Consider the following 17,482-nt stretch of genomic DNA (forward strand, 5'->3'; position numbering starts at 1 on the left):
TGAGTGATTGTCCAGTTTATTAAATCAAAAACATCCATATCTGACTGACCTGGACCTGGAGACTTTTGCAGACAGCCCTGCGGAATAGGGAAGTTTAGTTTTCCTTGGAATCTCCCACAGAGTCAGTGACATTCAGGTGTTCCGTGTCTAACGGACTGGCAAAGTTGGTTAAAGGATAAATATGGAGACAGATACCCCACTCTCAGTTAAATGGTGCCATGGACTCTCTCACCTACCTGAGACGTCATTATGGGTCCTTGTGTTTTTGACCTCTGCCCGTCTGGGGGTACAGTGCTCCATCGTCCCTACACTGGAGTGTCATCCTGAATTGCAGGTTTTAGCCTGTGGTGCAGAACCTGAAATGAAAGAGAAGATTGGGATCACTGAACCAAGCCAATGTCTAATCCACTTTAAAAAGTTGCTAGACAACAAAATGTGAGGCTGGATGAACACAGCAGGCCAAGCAGCATCTCAGGAGCACAAAAGCTGACGTTTCGGGCCTAGACCAAAGGGTCTAGGCCCGAAACGTCAGCTTTTATGGTCCTGAGATGCTGCTTGGCCTGCTGTGTTCATCCAGCCTCACATTTTGTTGTCTCGGATTCTCCAGCATCTGCAGTTCCCATTATCTCTTAAAAAGTTGCTATTCCAGTTTCTCAACTCTCTCTGTCAATGTCAGTGTCCAAACAATGCAACATTCCACATTCAGGAAGGTCACGTTACTGTTTCCAAATCTGAATAGTTGGCTGAGGTTGAACATTCTTGTCTGCACTGATACAAAACAAACTCTCTGTAAATAGTCTTGTGGTAGTTGCCTTCATTTTTCTCCCGTAAGTGCAATCCATTTCAGAGTAGGGTCCCACTGTACAACACACAAGAAGCTGGCTGTAAGTTAGTTTCAGAATTTGGACCTGATTTTTTTTTCATCTCCAAAACCTGAAGTTAGTTTGTGGTCAGCTCCTTTGATCCACTACACACCACTGCAGGCCCCTGTGCAATATTGCGCATTGCTGTGATGTGAGAATACAGTGATCTGAAATACAGAACCTGCTACCACACAGAATGGTTGATGTGAGCAGCACTGAAGGTTAATCTTGATAGTCCCATGAGGGAGAGACAGACAGAGGTTTGTGTTGACAAGGTGAGATGAAGAGGTCATGTGTAGAACATAATCTCAAGCACACAGCAGTTGGCCAAATGGCCTGCCTTCTGTGCTGTACTTTGTGGATAATTCCAGAGAAAAGCATTCGCATTCATTCAATACAAGAGTGTTGTTAAATTGGAGAGGGTTCAGAGGAGATTTACCAGGATGATGCTGGGATTGGAGGGTTTGAGATAAAATAAGCTGGAAAGGCGGGGACTTCTATCTCTGGAATGTAGGAGGTTGAAGGGTGACATTGCAGAAGTTTGTAAAATCCTGAGGGTTACAGCTAAGGTGAATGTCACGTGTTTTTCCTAGGGTGCGGGAGTTCAAAACTAGGGGGCATATTTTTCAAGTTGAAAGGGGAAATACTTGAAAAGAACACGAGGGGCAATATTTTAACTTCTGTGTGTGGAATGAACAGCCAGAGAAAGTTTTGGATGGAGATACTGTTGCAACGTTTAAAAGACATTTGGATAAGTTTTTGAACAGGAAAATTTTGGAGGGATATGGGCCAAGCGCAGGCAGGTTGGACTAGTTTAGTTTGGGAACATGGACTGTACAGTCTTTTTTTTTGTGCTGTATGGCTGTATGAATGGTTCGCAAAACCCTTGTGAACATTCGGATTTGCAGTGCTTTCTTCTAGTATTTTAAAAATCCTTAACCATAGTGATTCGTACAAACTCCAACTAGCCTCTGCTGGTGTTTATCCTCTGTACAGTAGTCTCAATCCCATTTGCTGTCTCTGTTGCTATATTCCTTTAAACTATCACTTCACCCCCTACCCCCTTCAGTTAACCTTGACAAAGACTTTAGATTGCAATAGAATCTAAAGACCCTCTGCATTAAAAAGCTCCTACTGACTGAAAGGCCATAAGAAATAAGGCCTTTGAGCCTGCTCCACTATTCAGTAAGATTATGGTTGATCTGATTTTGATGATCTTACTTCTGCCCGCCTTCCATAATCTTCCGAGTTCCTCATTGGTCTTGAATTAATTCAGTGACTCTGTCTCCTCTGCTGTCCAAAGAGAATTCAACTCCCCCTCCCCAAAAGGAGAACCCCTTCCTCATTTCCATTTTAAATGGGTGACCCCTTTGCTGCCTCATCCTAGATCCCATCCCCTAGAGATGGAGAAAGGCCCACTCAGCATCTACCCTGTCACGGCTCCTCAGAAACTTTTATGTTCCAGTAAGATCACCTCTCCTTCTTTTAAGCTCCAATGAATACAGATCAAAATTCCACACCCCATCCTCACAAAGTAATCCATCACCCCAGTAAACGGCTGCGTGGACCTTTGAGCAGTTTCCGTGCAAAATCCATCCTTACATAAGAAAATCAAAACTGTCGGCAGTGCACCGGCTTGTGATCTCACCAATGTCTGTACTGCTTTGGCAAAACGTGCCTACCTTTAAACCAACGTCTGTACTGCTTTGGCAAAACATGCCTACCTTTAAATCAACGTCTGTACTGCTTTGGCAAAACGTGCCTACCTTTAAATCAACGTCTGTACTGCTTTGGCAAAACGTGCCTACCTTTAAACCAACGTCTGTACTGCTTTGGCAAAACGTGCCTACCTTTAAACCTCACCTTCCTCGCAATAAAGGAAAACATTCCTTTTGCTTTCCAAATCACCCATGTGGTAACTTTCTGTGCTATGTAAGACCTTAAGACATAGGAGCAGATGTTGGCCATTCAGATTTGGCCATCAAATCTGCCAAGCCATTCAATGAGATCACGGCTGATCCGATAATCCTCAACTCCTCTCTTGCCTTTTTCCCCATAGCACTGGATTCCCTTACTGACTTAAAAATCTACCTCAGCTCTGAATATTCTTAACAACCCAGCCTGGACCGACCTCAGTGGTAAAGAATTTCACAGATTCACTCCCCTTGGCTGGATCGATGGTTTGCGATGAAGTGATGCCAATGCTGGCTGAGGTCACCGTGAAGATGTGTCCTTCTAATACACGCCCCTCGTCTGAGGCGCAGTGACCCTCAGGTTGAACCTCCTACCTCCCCCCCACCCACCACCACCACCACGCCCAGCGTCATCTCTCTCTAGTGAGAGAGCAGTGTTATGGGTTGGCAGGAAAAGGGAAGAGCTAATTCACTGGTGAAGAAGATGAAGGGCTGAAGCTGAAAGTGAACGCACCAAATCTGACCCACACCCTGATGCCAAAGTGACTCTCAATCAGTTTGCTGGGTTCCTTGCACTGGATCCCAAAGGCAAGGGGTTTAATGTTTCTAAGTCAGTTTGATGGTGGCTAAATGCACTCCTTGTGGAATTAATCCATTCAGTAACACGTAGCACACTAATCTAATTTAAATGACAGGAGCTGTGGTCTTTTTTATCCTGCAGTTCAGAATGGTGACCACCCACAGCAGCAGATCATGTTTTCTAAGTCGATCCTGTTTTACAGGCTCTCAGTTTATAAGTCATTCTGTGGAGTGTCTGATCAGCCTGATCCTATTGAATAGTGGAATAGGCTCAAGGGACTGAACAGCCTACTCCGGTTCCTATTTCTTATGGTCTGTGGTTTAGAGATGATTTTTCAAGATTCAAAGATTGACTTTTACACCATGATTTATCGCAGTCCCACACTCCTACCCTTTACCCATAGCCCTGCTATTCCTTCCCTTTCTGTCATTTCTGCACCCTGCTTCAGTAGTTACTTTTCGAACAGTTAGCACCTTCCCTTCAGGAAGCCAATTTCAGATGATCTCAACTCTGTAATCCTACCATGTTACACATTATTCTCGTGAAATTAAAATGTATGAGTGCAGATGCTGGAAATCTGATCTATAAACAGAAAATGTCAGCAAAGCTCAGGAGCTCAGGTAGTCCCTGCAGAGAGAAATCAAGTCAATGTTTCCGGTCATTCTGATGAAGGCATTCTAGACTGTTCAGCGTAGATTTTCGCGTTGTTCCAGTAAATCTTTTCTCAAAGACATGGCCATCCTCCCTAAAACACTGCTCCTCAGATTTGGACACAGCATTCCAGTTGATTTGTAAAGATGCTGTCTTCACACCATTGTATTGTATGTGTCAACCACTCTCTCCCAAGTTGGGAGCCCAGAGCTGGTCATCAGATTATGAATTTACAAGCCCCTACCCCACTGAGATAATGTTAGGCTGTTGGATCAGTCACACAGTACTAATCCTATAGTTATAGCCCCCAGAAAAGCTACAAACAGTGGTGGCAAGTTATTGTATTCTTTTTAAAAATAAGAGTTTAAGAATTTAAATTACTTGACAGCCTGGCAGTTCCAATTAGTTACCCACTTCCTGTGCACATTTGTGCAAACATTAAACCTCAGAGGTTACCTCTACCCTCCCAAAGTGTCCCTGGCCATTTGCAATAATGTAAACTACCGTAATTCTCCAAATGATTCTGGCAGATTTGGATGTTTTTTTCCTCAAATATCCAACTCCGACAAGTTGCACTTTATGGATTTTATAAATGTTATGCCAGTGAAAACTGCGCCTGATTCCCCTGCGCACCTGTAAGTTTCCCCTGCGCAGCTGTATGTTTTCTGTGCACAGCTGTATATTTCCCCTTCACATCTGTATGTTTCCCGTGCACAACTGCCTCCATGGTGTGGGAACTGCAACTCTCCCTCGTTTCCACAAGAATATCCCTCCCCTCCAAATGCACCCCAGCAAAAATATTTGTGAGAGTTTGGGGGCTGCACTCCTGGTAGCCACAGTTCTAGCACCACTTTGTTAAGGTGGTGTCCTTGATGTGCACTTACCCTGTACCTGAGACTCCCTGCCAGAACTTCCATTTCTCTGTAACGGACCTCCTTAGCTTGTATTTCAGCAGCCTACTACATAGCGCATCAATTCTGCTGCAGAAACTGTGGTAATGCTTTGGTAATCCCTGCGCTGACGTTAGTGATGAAGTACCCTGAAGAGGAGACTTCCTCAGTCACATCTGAACATAACAGATGTATTCGGAGCAGGAGTAGGCCATTCAGCCCCTTAAAACTACTCTGCTGTTTGATGAGATCATGGCAAATCTTCACATTTCCGCTAACCTCAATAACCTTCAGTAACTTTCCGATAGTCACGAACCCATCTACCTCTGATTTAAACGTACTTAATGACCCCCACCTTATGAGGGAAGAGAGTTCTCAATACTCTGAGAGAGAAAACAGTTCCCCTCATCTCCATGTTAAGTTGGAGATCCCTTATTTTTTAAATAGTAAAAATATTTAATATTTGGGAATGGTTAAGTGACCTTTGGGGAGGGGCCACGGTTGCTCACGTTGTATCTGGGGTTGTTTAAAGTAGACATGAATGTACGTAGGAAGTGGATTAACGCATTGGAACTGGCAAGTCCACCGAAGTTTCAGTAAAATCTCTCCCTTTGCCCTCGCCCTCTCCCTCCGTCCCCTTATCGGATTAGAGGATTTAAAGAGATGGGGAGATTAAAGGGGATGTTTTGACTTCCTCAGGCACAGAATGGGTAGATCCTGAAGATCCAACTGTCGTGGCGGAGGCAGAACTACTGGGAGCCGCGGCGTCTATTGAAGCTGCCGCCAAGAAGCTGGAGCAGCTGAAACCGAGGGCCAAACCCAGGGTGAGTGTAGACAGCGAGCAGCCCTGGGCCGCCACGCTTGTAAAACCTGCATCAGCTTAGTGTGAACCGTCCATGCTTCGGGCCTCCAGAACAATCTCAGCTAGTCACACCCATTGCTCCCCGGTTAGCGGTTGGTCTGGAGGAATGGGTCAGGAACTCTTGTCTCTCTGAAGCTGAATGCAAGCGGGATGTTTCCTGCAGGACGCTGTGTGATATGTTTGATATATTAGGTTGTTACTCGAGTCAACTATATATCAAACATATTGCTATAGTGTCCTGTCCTGTCTCCAAAGGGTAGAAGTAAATTATCACAGGCTGAAACAGCTATTGGAGACAAAACAGTGTCGCTAAGAAAGCGAGCTGATTTCTTGAACCGAAGACACATAATGTAATTAGAATGCGCCTTGTGCAAACTCACACTGTAGTCCCGTGGTTTAGTTCACTTTTACAGTATTTTGCATGAGAGTTGAGTGGCAACGTAACTGTGTCACGCAGATTACACGCGCACGCCCCCCCCCCCACCTTCTACCTTCTAAATTAGAACTTCTGTCCACTCAACCCGGCAAGCGCTGTGCGGTGTTTTGTACAGACCGCCCCCTTTAACCAAGTGTTTACTCTCCCTATAGCAAGCTGACGAGACCCTCGACTTTGAGGAACAGATCCTGGAGGCTGCTAAGTCGATTGCAGCCGCTACCAGCGCACTGGTGAAGTCTGCCTCTGCTGCCCAGCGAGAACTCGTCGCCCAAGGCAAGGTGAGCAGGAACCTTTTCCGACTTGTCCTGACTTGTGTCTCAGCCACTTGTTGCATCCCACTGCTGTATTAATAGCTATCTCTCTCTCTCTCTCTGTGTGCCCACAGGTCGGAGCCATTCTTGCAAATGCGGTGGATGATGGACAGTGGTCGCAAGGCCTCATATCTGCAGTAGGTGTCCGTTTCTCCGGGCTCGGGGGTTTAGGGGTATTTGAGCCATTGTTATAACTGAGCAAGGATGAATTTCTAATGCACTGCCGGTGCAATCAATTGGCTTTTATTTTAAATATTACAACCACCCGAAACCGTAAATCTGGTTGTAATGTAGATTTTAAAAACAAAATCAAAAAGGAGGGTCTGGACCCAAAATGTCAGCTTTCCTGCTTCTCTGCCTGGCCTGCTGTGTTCCTCCAGCTCCACACTGTTGTCTCTGACTGCAGCATCTGCTGTTCTTGCTATCCTTAAAAAAAAAATTCACCTGTTCGTTTTATCGAAAATGTAACACACTCTTCCTGACCCCAGCCTGTCCCTGTGTCGTAGTCTGTTTTATCCTCTTCCATGTCCTGCCTGAGGGCTGATGTTGGGTAGAGTGATAGATGGACAGCTAGAAACTGTGTCTGCAAAAAGCCCTTCACTCCAATATGGAACCTGGCCTGGGCTCAGTGACCTGATGTTAAAGCTGAATGGCCGGCTTTCAGCGGAAAACATCAACATTTCGAATCTACTGGTTGTGAATTTAACTCCAATTTGGAATAAATTTGAATGATTGTCCTATCTAAGGAAACAAGCAGCTCTAACACTGAGACTCTCCCTCAGCACAACACTGCAGTTTGAGCTCAGATCTCTGGGCTAGGCTTCGAACTCATGGCCTTTGGATTTGAAGGGGTCACAGAAGCACAGTTTTCACCATGTCATGGGGGGTTTTAAGGCACTATTTGAGCTTGGCAGAGAATGATCCCATTGAAATTTGAGAGTTTGAAGGTTCCAGTTACAATATTGTCTTTTTCATTCTTGAATTTGGAAACACATTTAGGACAGAAAGATCGGGTCAGTTTAAGTAAGAGTAAAAACATGTGTTTTCATTGTGGTTGGTTGTCCTGTTGAGCTGGTTCATTGCTCCGCAGACGTTCCATTACCCTGCTGGGTAACATCATCAGTGCAGCCTCCGATGAAGCGCCGTTGTACCATTATCAGTCCCAGTTCGATTGGGACAACACCAAGACCCTGGGACAGGCCAAGCAGAGATAAGCACGGGAATTCCTAGGGGCCTGGCTCTCCACTAAGAAAGCCGTCAACAAACACCTAGAGCTGGACCCCATATACACAGTATTGCGAAGGAAAGCGGAAGTGAGGTAACCCAGCTCAATAGATCCCAGAGTTTAAATAACAGGCAGGAAAACACAACAGTGCTTCATCGGAGGCTGCACCGATGATGTTACCCAGCAGGGTAATGAAATGTCTGTGGAACAATGACCCAGCTCGGCGAGCCAACCAATCACAACCCGAGCTACAAATCTACTCTAAAACGTGTTTTCATTCTCATTTTGAGAAAGAGAATGGATTCCATGATCTGGATCGTCGTCCGTGGCGACGGTAATGTATGTCCAGCTGCCGTGTGAAGTCTAGAACTCTGACGTCTTTCACACATTTTATTTGTCCTCTCTGTCTCTCTCTCTCTGTCTCTCTCTCTCTCTTTCCAGGCCCGGATGGTAGCAGCTGCAACAAGCAATCTGTGTGAGGCAGCCAATGCATCGGTGCAAGGACACGCCAGTGAGGAGAAGCTCATTTCCTCAGCGAAGCAAGTGGCAGCTTCCACTGCACAGCTCCTGGTGGCATGTAAGGTGAAGGCGGATTCGGACTCCGAGGCCATGCAGAGGCTTCAGGTACCAGCTGTTTTCCGGCTACTGCTTGGGCAGATCTCAACACACAATGGGCGGCACACCTCATCCTCCCAGCACACAGCTCTCTGTTTGCCACGGTGCTTCGATCCAAAAGGCTGTAGTCCCAGGGTGCCACCCACACCCTGTCTGTCCCCCTTTCTGTGATTGCATCACCATTTTCAGCTTGGTTGCTTACAGTCCTTCAGAAATTCACCCAAGGTCCTCAGACAGCACCTTCCAAACCCATCCAGAAGGACAAGGGCAGCAGATACACAGGAACATCACCAGCACCTTCAGGTTCCCCTCCGAGCCACTCGCCAGCTTGGACATACATTGTCATTCCTTCACTGTCGCTGAGTCAAAATCCTGGAATTGCCTCCCTAGGGGCATTGTGGGTCATAAAGGCAGCTCACCACCACCTTCTCAAGGGCACCGAGGGATGGACAACAAATGCTGATCCAGCCAGTGACCCCCATGTCCCACGACTGAATAGAAATAATAAGATCTGACTATTTGGACATTCACTTTACTGAAAAAGTATTTACTGGCTTTAAACATAATCTGATCAGCTACAATATTTACATTTAGAGTGTTAATAGATCTGGTATGAATTAAATTATTGTCAAAGTTCTAAATTCCATGTCCTATATCACTAAGAACATTAAAAGGCAGAATTAGGCCATTCAGCCCATCGAATCGGCTCTGCCATTCATGAGATCATGGCTGATCTGATAACCCCCAACTCCACTTTCCTGCCTTGTCTCCATAGCCCTTGATTCTCATTATGAAATCTGACTATCCCAGCCCTTGAATATACTTGACCCAGCCTCAAGAGGCATGTGTACTATTCCCCATCCTCGGAGAGACTAACTTCTTCCTGATCTCTGTCTTAAATGTGCGAACGTTTAATCTGTGACTGTGCAGTCTGTTCCAAGACCCCCTCACAAGGAGAAAACATGTTCATGGACCAATAATAAGAATAATTAGGATGAAGAGAATATCAGCAAGTATCCCCAGAGCTGCAATGCAAAAGAGTAAATCCAGTTCAGATAGTTAAAACACCTTCTTAGACCCCATGTATCTCAGCCCTGACCCCATACTTTGGGAAGGACCCTTGAAGAGGGTACAGAGCAACCTCATCAGAATACTATCAGTAACAGGACTTTAGAGTTAATGTGTGCAAACAGTTTACAAGGACCAGGCTTGGACTTTGCTGTGACAAACCCACATCCACTTCCATCCAAAAGGACAAGGGTAACAGATACATGGGAACACCGCCCCCTTATACCCACCCAGATTGTTTCAGTGTTATAACTGTCAGCACTTGCTTTTGGCCGCTCATTCCATACAGACCCCACCGTCTGTGAGGAAAATGTTACTCCTCAGGTCCTTTATAAATCTTTTCCCCTCTCACCTTCAACCTATGCCCTCTAGCTTTGGAGTTCCACCCCTCATCCTCGGAAAAAGCCCTTGGCTATTTGCCCTGTCCATGTCCTATCCATGTTCAAAGTGATATTTCCCTTGTTCACACTGAGACCCACTGTTCATTGTTTTGCCTGTTCACCAAGTCTATTCCAATCTCTTTATCATATCATAAAGGGAATGGAGTATTCAATCAAGGAAGCCTGGCTAAAGGTAAACAAGGCACGAATCAGAACAGAGCTGGAACACTGAACAGTTATGGGCCCTTTATCTAAGGAAAGATAGGCCAACATTGGAGGCAGTGCAGAGAAGGTTCACACAGTTGATCCAGGCTATGGAGGGACTGCCTTAGTTGGAAAGTGAATTGGGCCTGTTCTCACTGGAGTTTAGAAGAATAAGGAGTGACCCCATTGAAATGTACAAGATTCTTTGGGAGCTTGAAGGGAAGATGTGGAAAGATTGTTCCTCCTTTTGGGAGAGTCTCGGCTGAGAGGGCATCATCTCAGAACAAGGAGTCACCTGTTTTAAGACAGAGAGAGGAGGGATTTCTGCTCTCTGAGGGTTCTGTGGAATTCTTTACCACTAGCCCTATCCTAACTCTATCGAAGGTGTGTCGAGGCTGGGTCATTAAGTATATTCAAGGCTGAGATAGACAGATGCTTAATCAGTAAGGGAATCAAGGGTTATATGGATAAGGGAGGAAAGTAGAGATGAGGATTATCAGATCAGCCATAATTCCATTGAATGGCAGAGCAGATTCGATGGGCTGGTTTACTCCTGCTCCTCAGTCTTAAGGTCTATGTAACATCCTGTCCTAATGTCATTGGAAAACATGGCTGTGTTGCTCATTATCCCATTGTTAATGCGCTGAACCTCAATACTCTCTATGCCTGCCCATGATGGTTGCCCCTCAATACTTGGCACACTCAATGTACTAACCCTACGGCAATGATGGCCCGCATTGTTCTGGCTGAGTAGCTGTGCTGACTGTAAACTGTTGGACACTGTTTGTTGGTGAGATTGAGTTGATCACTCTCACGGTATCGTGGAGAAGGAGTGACAGTCTTGTGGCCTGCTTTGTTTTCCAGACTGCAGGAAACGCAGTGAAGCGGGCATCTGACAATCTGGTCCGAGCTGCTCAGAAGGCCGCCTTCAACAAACCAGATGAGGAGAACGTTGTGGTGAAAACACGATTTGTTGGAGGAATTGCTCAGGTTTGCTGTCCTTGTTCTTGGGTGGGTTACTGAGTAATGTCGGTCTTTATTCTCTCCTGGCACCTTGGAAGACCCAGTATCTGTTTGACGTGTAGCTGGGAAGAGTTTACTCGTGTGTCCAGTCTGGCAAAACTTCCACTTGAAAATTCTCTCCCTTGTGGTTAAGCGTCTCCATGGTCTCACTGTTTACCATTTCTGTAACCTCCTTCCAACTCCACCGCTCCCAATGATATCTGCCTTTTCCACATCCTCCATACCAATCACTCTCTACCTTTCATTCCTTTCACAGCCTGGGCGCCATACTCCCGAACCAAACCTCTTCCTCTGACTCCTTTTAGATCCTCATAGGAGTAGGCCATTCAGCCCCTCAAGCCTGTTCTGCCATTTGATGAGATATTTGCTGTGGCCTAACTCCATATTCTTGCCACTCCTTAAAACCCACTTCTTGGTTACCTCTCAATATGCTGTCATGAAGTAGCTAAGTGTCACATTCTGCCTTATGAAACATTTTACTTGCAGGCAGTACAGGAAACTGTGTGATGTACAGGTACTGGATGATCTTCGAGCTCCAGGTTTAGTATGTATCGCTGGAAACAGCGACACGTCGAAACAGCTGCTCACCCCGAGAAGACAAAATGAGAGAGACATTGAGTTGCTAAAGTCTTGCCTGCCATTATCTCTGTCTCAGACCCACTTCCCGATCTAAGCTCCACATCCTTTGCTCAAATCAACTACCAAACATTTTCGCTTTTCAGTATCAATAGTATCATTCATACCTTCACCTCCACACATTGCTGTCTGTCGGACTCTGTGCTCCATAAGATTATATCAGTTATAAAATGGTTTTCTAAGCTATGGACCTACATTCACACATTCTTTCCCCATTGAGCAGCTGCACTTTGCTTTTTACAGGCTCCTTTTTAGTTTCAGATCTGTTCTGTCACCTCTCACCACCTTCCCATCTCTGTAAACTCCTCCAGACCACGACACCATCCCCCCCCCGTCTCTGTAAACCCTCCAGACCATGACACCATCCCCCCCATCTCTATAACCTCCTCCAGCCCCCACGCCCCTCCCTAACTCTCTCCCTAACCTTTCACCCCCCCATCTCTGTAAACTCCCCCAGATCATGACACCGCCCCGCCATCTCTGTAACCTCCTCCAGACCACAGCACGCCCCCCCCATCTCTGTAACCTCCTCCAGACCACAGCACGCCCCCCCCCCCATCTCTGTAACCTCCTCCAGACCACAGCACGCCCTGCCCCATCTCTGTAACATCCTCCAGACACCCGCCCCCATCTCTCTAACCTCCTGTAACCCCTGTACCCATCCCTATCGGTGTGACCTCCTCCAGCCCCCACAGCCCTCCCTATCTCTGTAACCTCCTGTAGCCCCCATGCCCCTCTCTAACTCTCTCCCTAACCTCTCTCAACCCCCATCTCTGTTACATCCTCCAACCCCCCCACCCCTCCCTATCTCTGTAACCTCCTCCAGCCCCCACACTCCTCCCCAGCTCTGTAACCTCATCCAGCCTCTACACCCCTCTTTCTTTCTGTAACCTCCTCCAGCCCCATGCTTCTCCCCATCTCTGTACCATCCTCCAGCCCCTACACCCCTCTCTATCTCTGTCACATCCTCCAGCCCCTACACCCCTCCCTAACTCTGTAACCACCTCCAACCCCTACACTCCTCCCTAACTCTGTAACCTCTCACCCCCCCAATCTCTGTAACCTCCTCCAGGCCACATCATCCGCCCCATCTCTATAACCTCCTCCAGACCACAACACGCCCGCCTCCATTTCTGTAACATCCTCCAACATCTACCCCCCATCTCTATAACCTCCTCTAACCCCTGTACCCATCCCTATCAGTGTGACCTCCTCCAGCTGCCCCCACCCCTCCCTATCTCTGTAACTTCCTCCAGCCCCCACACTCCTCCCCATCTCTGTAACCTCCTCCAGCCCCTACGTCCCTCCCTAACTCTGTAACATCCTCCAACCCTGACATGCCTCTCTGTCTCTGTAACACCCTCCAGACCACTACACCCCCTCCCTATCTCTGTAACTTCCACTGGCCCCAACACCCCCTCCCTATCTCTGTCACCTCTACTGGCCACTAAACCCCTCACTATCTCTGTAACCTCCCACATCCACCTACACCCCTCAGTATCTCTGTATCATCCTCGAGCCCTGACATCCCTCTCTGTCTCTGCAACCTCCTCCAGTCCCTTCCTCATGATATTGGTGCTGTTGTAATTCTGTCGTCTTGTGCATCCGCTGTTTTAATTATCCACCTCAGTCCCCTGATCCTAGTTCCGCCAATACATTTTGATCCCTTTAGCCCTGAGGATTATATTTAATTCATTTTTGAAAACATTCAATATTTTGGCATGGTTTTTAATGGCAGAGAATTCAACAGGCTCACCACTCTCTGGGTGAAGACATTTCTCCTCATCTCAGTCTTATATTGCTTCCACCCCCATCCTTAAAATATGTGACCCATGGTTCCAGATACTCTGCTCAGTAGGAACGTCCTTCCTGCGTTTCCCTTGTCTAGTCTGTTCGAACTATATAGATTTCTATGAGATTCCCCTCATTCTTCTAAACTCCAACGAATGTAGTTCTAACTGAAAGAAAAACCGGAAGAACTGTAGACGCTGTAAATCAGGCACAAAATCAGAAGTTGCTGGAAAATCTCAGCACCTCTGGCAACATCTGTGAAGAAAAAATCAGAGTTAACTCTGATTATTTTTATCTTCACAGGTGCCCCCAGACCTGCTGAGCTTCTCCAGCAACTTATGTTTTTGTTCCTGTAGATCTAACTGATCCGGTCTGTCTTCTTAAGTCAGCCCTGCCGTTCCAGAAATTATACTGGTAAACCTTTCCTATACTCCCTCAATAGGTAGAACACCCTTCCTCAGATAAGGAGACCAAAACTGCACTCTATTATTAGTTTGTAATTAATTTATACAGTTTTGGATTACTCATTACCTTAGTCAGACCTTTGGCAGGCAACTCTCAATATCCCATTATTCCAGCGGTTCAGTTTGTTTCCAGTATCACCTTATTTTTAATTTTTTGTAATTATCTCTCTGCATCAATTAATCAAATTACAGGTCAGCCCTTTGCTTGTTATTCAGCTGTTGACACTTTACTCTCACTGTCTGACACGTTTGATCACCAGCAGACGCCTATTATTCAGCCTGTCGACTCTCCACTCATACCAGATGTATGATCTTTTGAGTCTCCTGTGCCTGTGTGCTTCCCTTCACTCCACTCGATGAAGGAGCAGCGCTCCCAAAGCTTGTGTTTTCAAATGAACCTGTTGGACTATAACCTGGTACCATGTGACTTCTGACCTTACCCATCCCAGTCCAACTCCACATCACAATATTCCAGGTGTGGTCGCACCAAAGCCCTATGCAGTTACAGCAAGACATCCCTGCTCCCTTACTCAAATTGTCTCACTGTGAAGGCCACATATCATTTAGTTTCTTCCCCCACCTGCATGCTTACTTTCAGCGACCGATAAAGGAGGACACCCAAGTCTCGTTGTGCATCCCACTTCCTGTTTAAAAGACATTCAATAAGTTGTGAGACCGTGTTCAATAATGACCAAGATCGGTGAGTGATGAAAACAGCTTCTTTATTGAGCATCTGCAGTGGCACAGTTCAGGGCAGCGATGGAATCTCACGTACAGTTTTACAGTACCCTCTTTATGTACATTACTTACTTACATTAAACCTCAAGCACAATGGTGTTAGATTATTGTATCTGTTGTATTCAAGTTTGTGTGACATGTGTCCTGGCGGAGCAGGAGATAGTTTAAGCATTTTCCAAATGCTGGCTGTTACTCCTGATGGCATTAGAATGTGTGTCTGGTCTTAACTTGCAAAATTAAGAGGTGTTAGTCCTTATGCCTTTAAAGTTAGAAATGTTATCAAAAAATACTAAAAAAAAGAGAAATTATACCTGTACCAAACAGAGGATATTAAACTGATTTCCTGCAGCTGGAATGAGATTTCATTTACTATGGCTGGTTTTTGACATTTATTCATGCAGTTTTATGGAAGCACTGTTGTGATAGTAAGTTTCTTATAAGGGGTAGTGGCCCTATTTAATGTGTATTTAAAAAGTATAAATCCATACATTAGTACAAGGTGGTAGTCCTAAATAAAAGTTAGAATTAGGAATTACAGTGTTATAGAAATAGGCAGTGTATAAGGAAATTTCAAAGAGATTTTTAAAAAACAGATAGGCCGAAGGGCCTGTTCTGCGCTATGTTGCTCTATGTTCTATGTTCAGACTGCCAGGACAGAGATATTAGGAACTGATGATGCTGGAAGCTGAGATAACAAGGTGTAGAGCTGGATGAACACAGTAGTCCAAGCAACATCAGAGGAGCAGGAAAGCTGACATTTCAGGTCTGGACCCTTCTTCAGAAATGAAGGAGGGGAAGGGGACTCAAATAAATAGAGAGAGAGGGAGGCAGTGATGGAAGGTGGAGAGAAGACAGACAGGTCAAGGAGGTGGGGATGAGGCTAGTCGTAAAGGTTGAGTGTAGGTAGGAGGGAGGGGCAGGTAGATGGGAGGGAAGACGGACAGGTCAAGGGGGCAGTGATGAGCTGGGCCCTGCCTCCTTGACCTACCTATCTGCTCCTCTACCCACCTTCCATCACTGCCTTCCCCTCGCTCTATTTATTTCAGAGTCCCCTTCCCTTCCCCCATTTCTGAAGAAGGGTCCAGACCCGAAACATCAGCTTTCCTGTTCTTCTACATGCTGTTAGGAGCATGCTGATTGGGAGAAATTGTTTGATGTCCTGTAGCCTATTAAGGTCCTGAGGTCCGTGTTACTAAGGGATAATTAATATTATAATCGTTCCATAGTTTCAAGTGAGTTATGGTGACATGATAGCAGCCAAGGCATTGTTCTGTGTAGGTTACTGTATTAACACTTGTTCAGGAGTAGCCTTTGATATAGAAACAGATCAAACATTGCTTGTCGCAAGGGGCCAATAAGAATTGAAAGGTGTAAAGTAACAGTAATGGGTTGGCGGCATAGGAATTTAGTTTATCTTGTAAGTTTAATTTAATTTAGTTTATCTTGTAAGAGCAAAATGTACAGCAAAAAAACAGATTTATGAATGGAAACACGGTATAGTAAACATAGAGCACTTGTGAGTTAATAACGAGAATCATATACAATATCTTACAGATAAGTACATGAATAAAAAATGTTTGGAAGGATATGGGCCAAGTGCAGGCAGGTGGGACTAGTTTAGTTTGGGATTATACACGAGTTAGACCGAAGGGTCTGTTTCTGTGCCATATGACTCTTGGAAAAAGGCTCATTGATTTCTATTTTCTTGTTCCCTGCCCGGTCTCCACCTACATCAGTGCACTGGCCCCAGCCCCTGGGGTTTAAATTTGAAGTTGGGCTCAGCTGACAGTGACCGTTATTTATTTCTGTCTCCGGCAGATCATTGCAGCCCAGGAGGAGATGCTGAGGAAGGAGAAGGAGCTGGAGGAAGCTCGCAAGAAGTTGGCGCAAATCCGCCAGCAACAGTACAAATTCCTGCCCTCGGAGCTGCGTGAGGATGAAAGCTAATTGTCAGAGGCTGGCAAGCCAGCGCGCAGGACGGATTGTGGTCCCTCTCAGAACTTGAGCCACCTCCAACTGGAACGCTGGTCGCTTTGTAGACCGTGGAGGCTGGGGGATCTTTTGCATCATCCTGGATTTACCCAATTGTAGATTGTAGTCAGAGTATGTTAGTTTTAGTATTGGCTTCCTGTTCTCCCAAGGCTTGCATGCACTAAATACTTATCAGGGACGTTTACAAAGATGAACAGGGCAAGACCAGGTCCTGTGCAGGAGGAAGACGCTCACACATAGAGTTGTATCTCGGATGATCTGAGTCTTCCTGCTCCAGTGATGAAGGAAGATGGGAACCTGTCCCGTGGCTAACTCTGTTATCCACCTGAGCTGAGAATTTTTCCGAAGCCGCTCAGAGGGTTTGGGGTTGGGGTGGAATGGGGTTTAATCAGCATCACTGCCATCGTTGTGAAGAGTTGGGTAGTGCTCAGCATTGAACTGACCCCGACCCACTGAAGAGCAGGACGGCCAGCACGGTGTGGAGCGAGTCCCCGTCTCTCTTCCCGGGACGGGATCCTGTCCAAAAACCTTTTATACCCACCCACCTACCCCCTTCCTCGCCGCACCCCCACCCACCCCCACCCCAGGATTGCTTTCTGTACAGTCAGTGGGTGACATCCCAGTGACGTTCACATTTGGAAAAGGAATGGTGAGAGAGCAAGAAAGAGAGAAAACAAAGCAAAAGCCATGTTGTGTTTACAAAAATGAGTGCTTGGTTGAAGGAAAATCTAGACGTGAACTAGAAAGGCAGTGTTCTTAAAGGGGGTGCAGAGAAATTTCAAAGCACGGTTCCAAGCTCATGCCATGTTTCCAGGCGATGGTCCCCCCGGTGCCTCTCCC

At 46.1% G+C, this 17,482-nt stretch overlaps 1 protein-coding gene across 11 annotated transcripts in view; it reads left to right on the forward strand.

Moving 5' to 3' along the window:
- tln2b (talin 2b) overlaps positions 1–17,476 on the forward strand; it is a 357,717-nt gene extending 340,241 nt beyond the window's left edge. For all 11 annotated transcript variants that reach the window (XM_059640204.1, XM_059640207.1, XM_059640203.1 and 8 more), the window contains 6 exons: positions 5,597–5,721; positions 6,348–6,473; positions 6,581–6,643; positions 8,173–8,355; positions 10,863–10,988; positions 16,469–17,476. In XM_059640204.1, coding sequence (XP_059496187.1) covers positions 5,597–5,721; positions 6,348–6,473; positions 6,581–6,643; positions 8,173–8,355; positions 10,863–10,988; positions 16,469–16,597 — 752 coding nt within the window. In that variant the 3' untranslated portion in view covers positions 16,598–17,476. The remainder of the gene's footprint in view (positions 1–5,596; positions 5,722–6,347; positions 6,474–6,580; positions 6,644–8,172; positions 8,356–10,862; positions 10,989–16,468) is intronic.
- The last annotated feature ends 6 nt before the right edge of the window (positions 17,477–17,482 follow it).

The sequence above is a fragment of the Stegostoma tigrinum genome, chromosome 36, assembly GCF_030684315.1.
Source record: "Stegostoma tigrinum isolate sSteTig4 chromosome 36, sSteTig4.hap1, whole genome shotgun sequence".
Taxonomy (NCBI): Eukaryota; Metazoa; Chordata; class Chondrichthyes; order Orectolobiformes; family Stegostomatidae; genus Stegostoma; species Stegostoma tigrinum.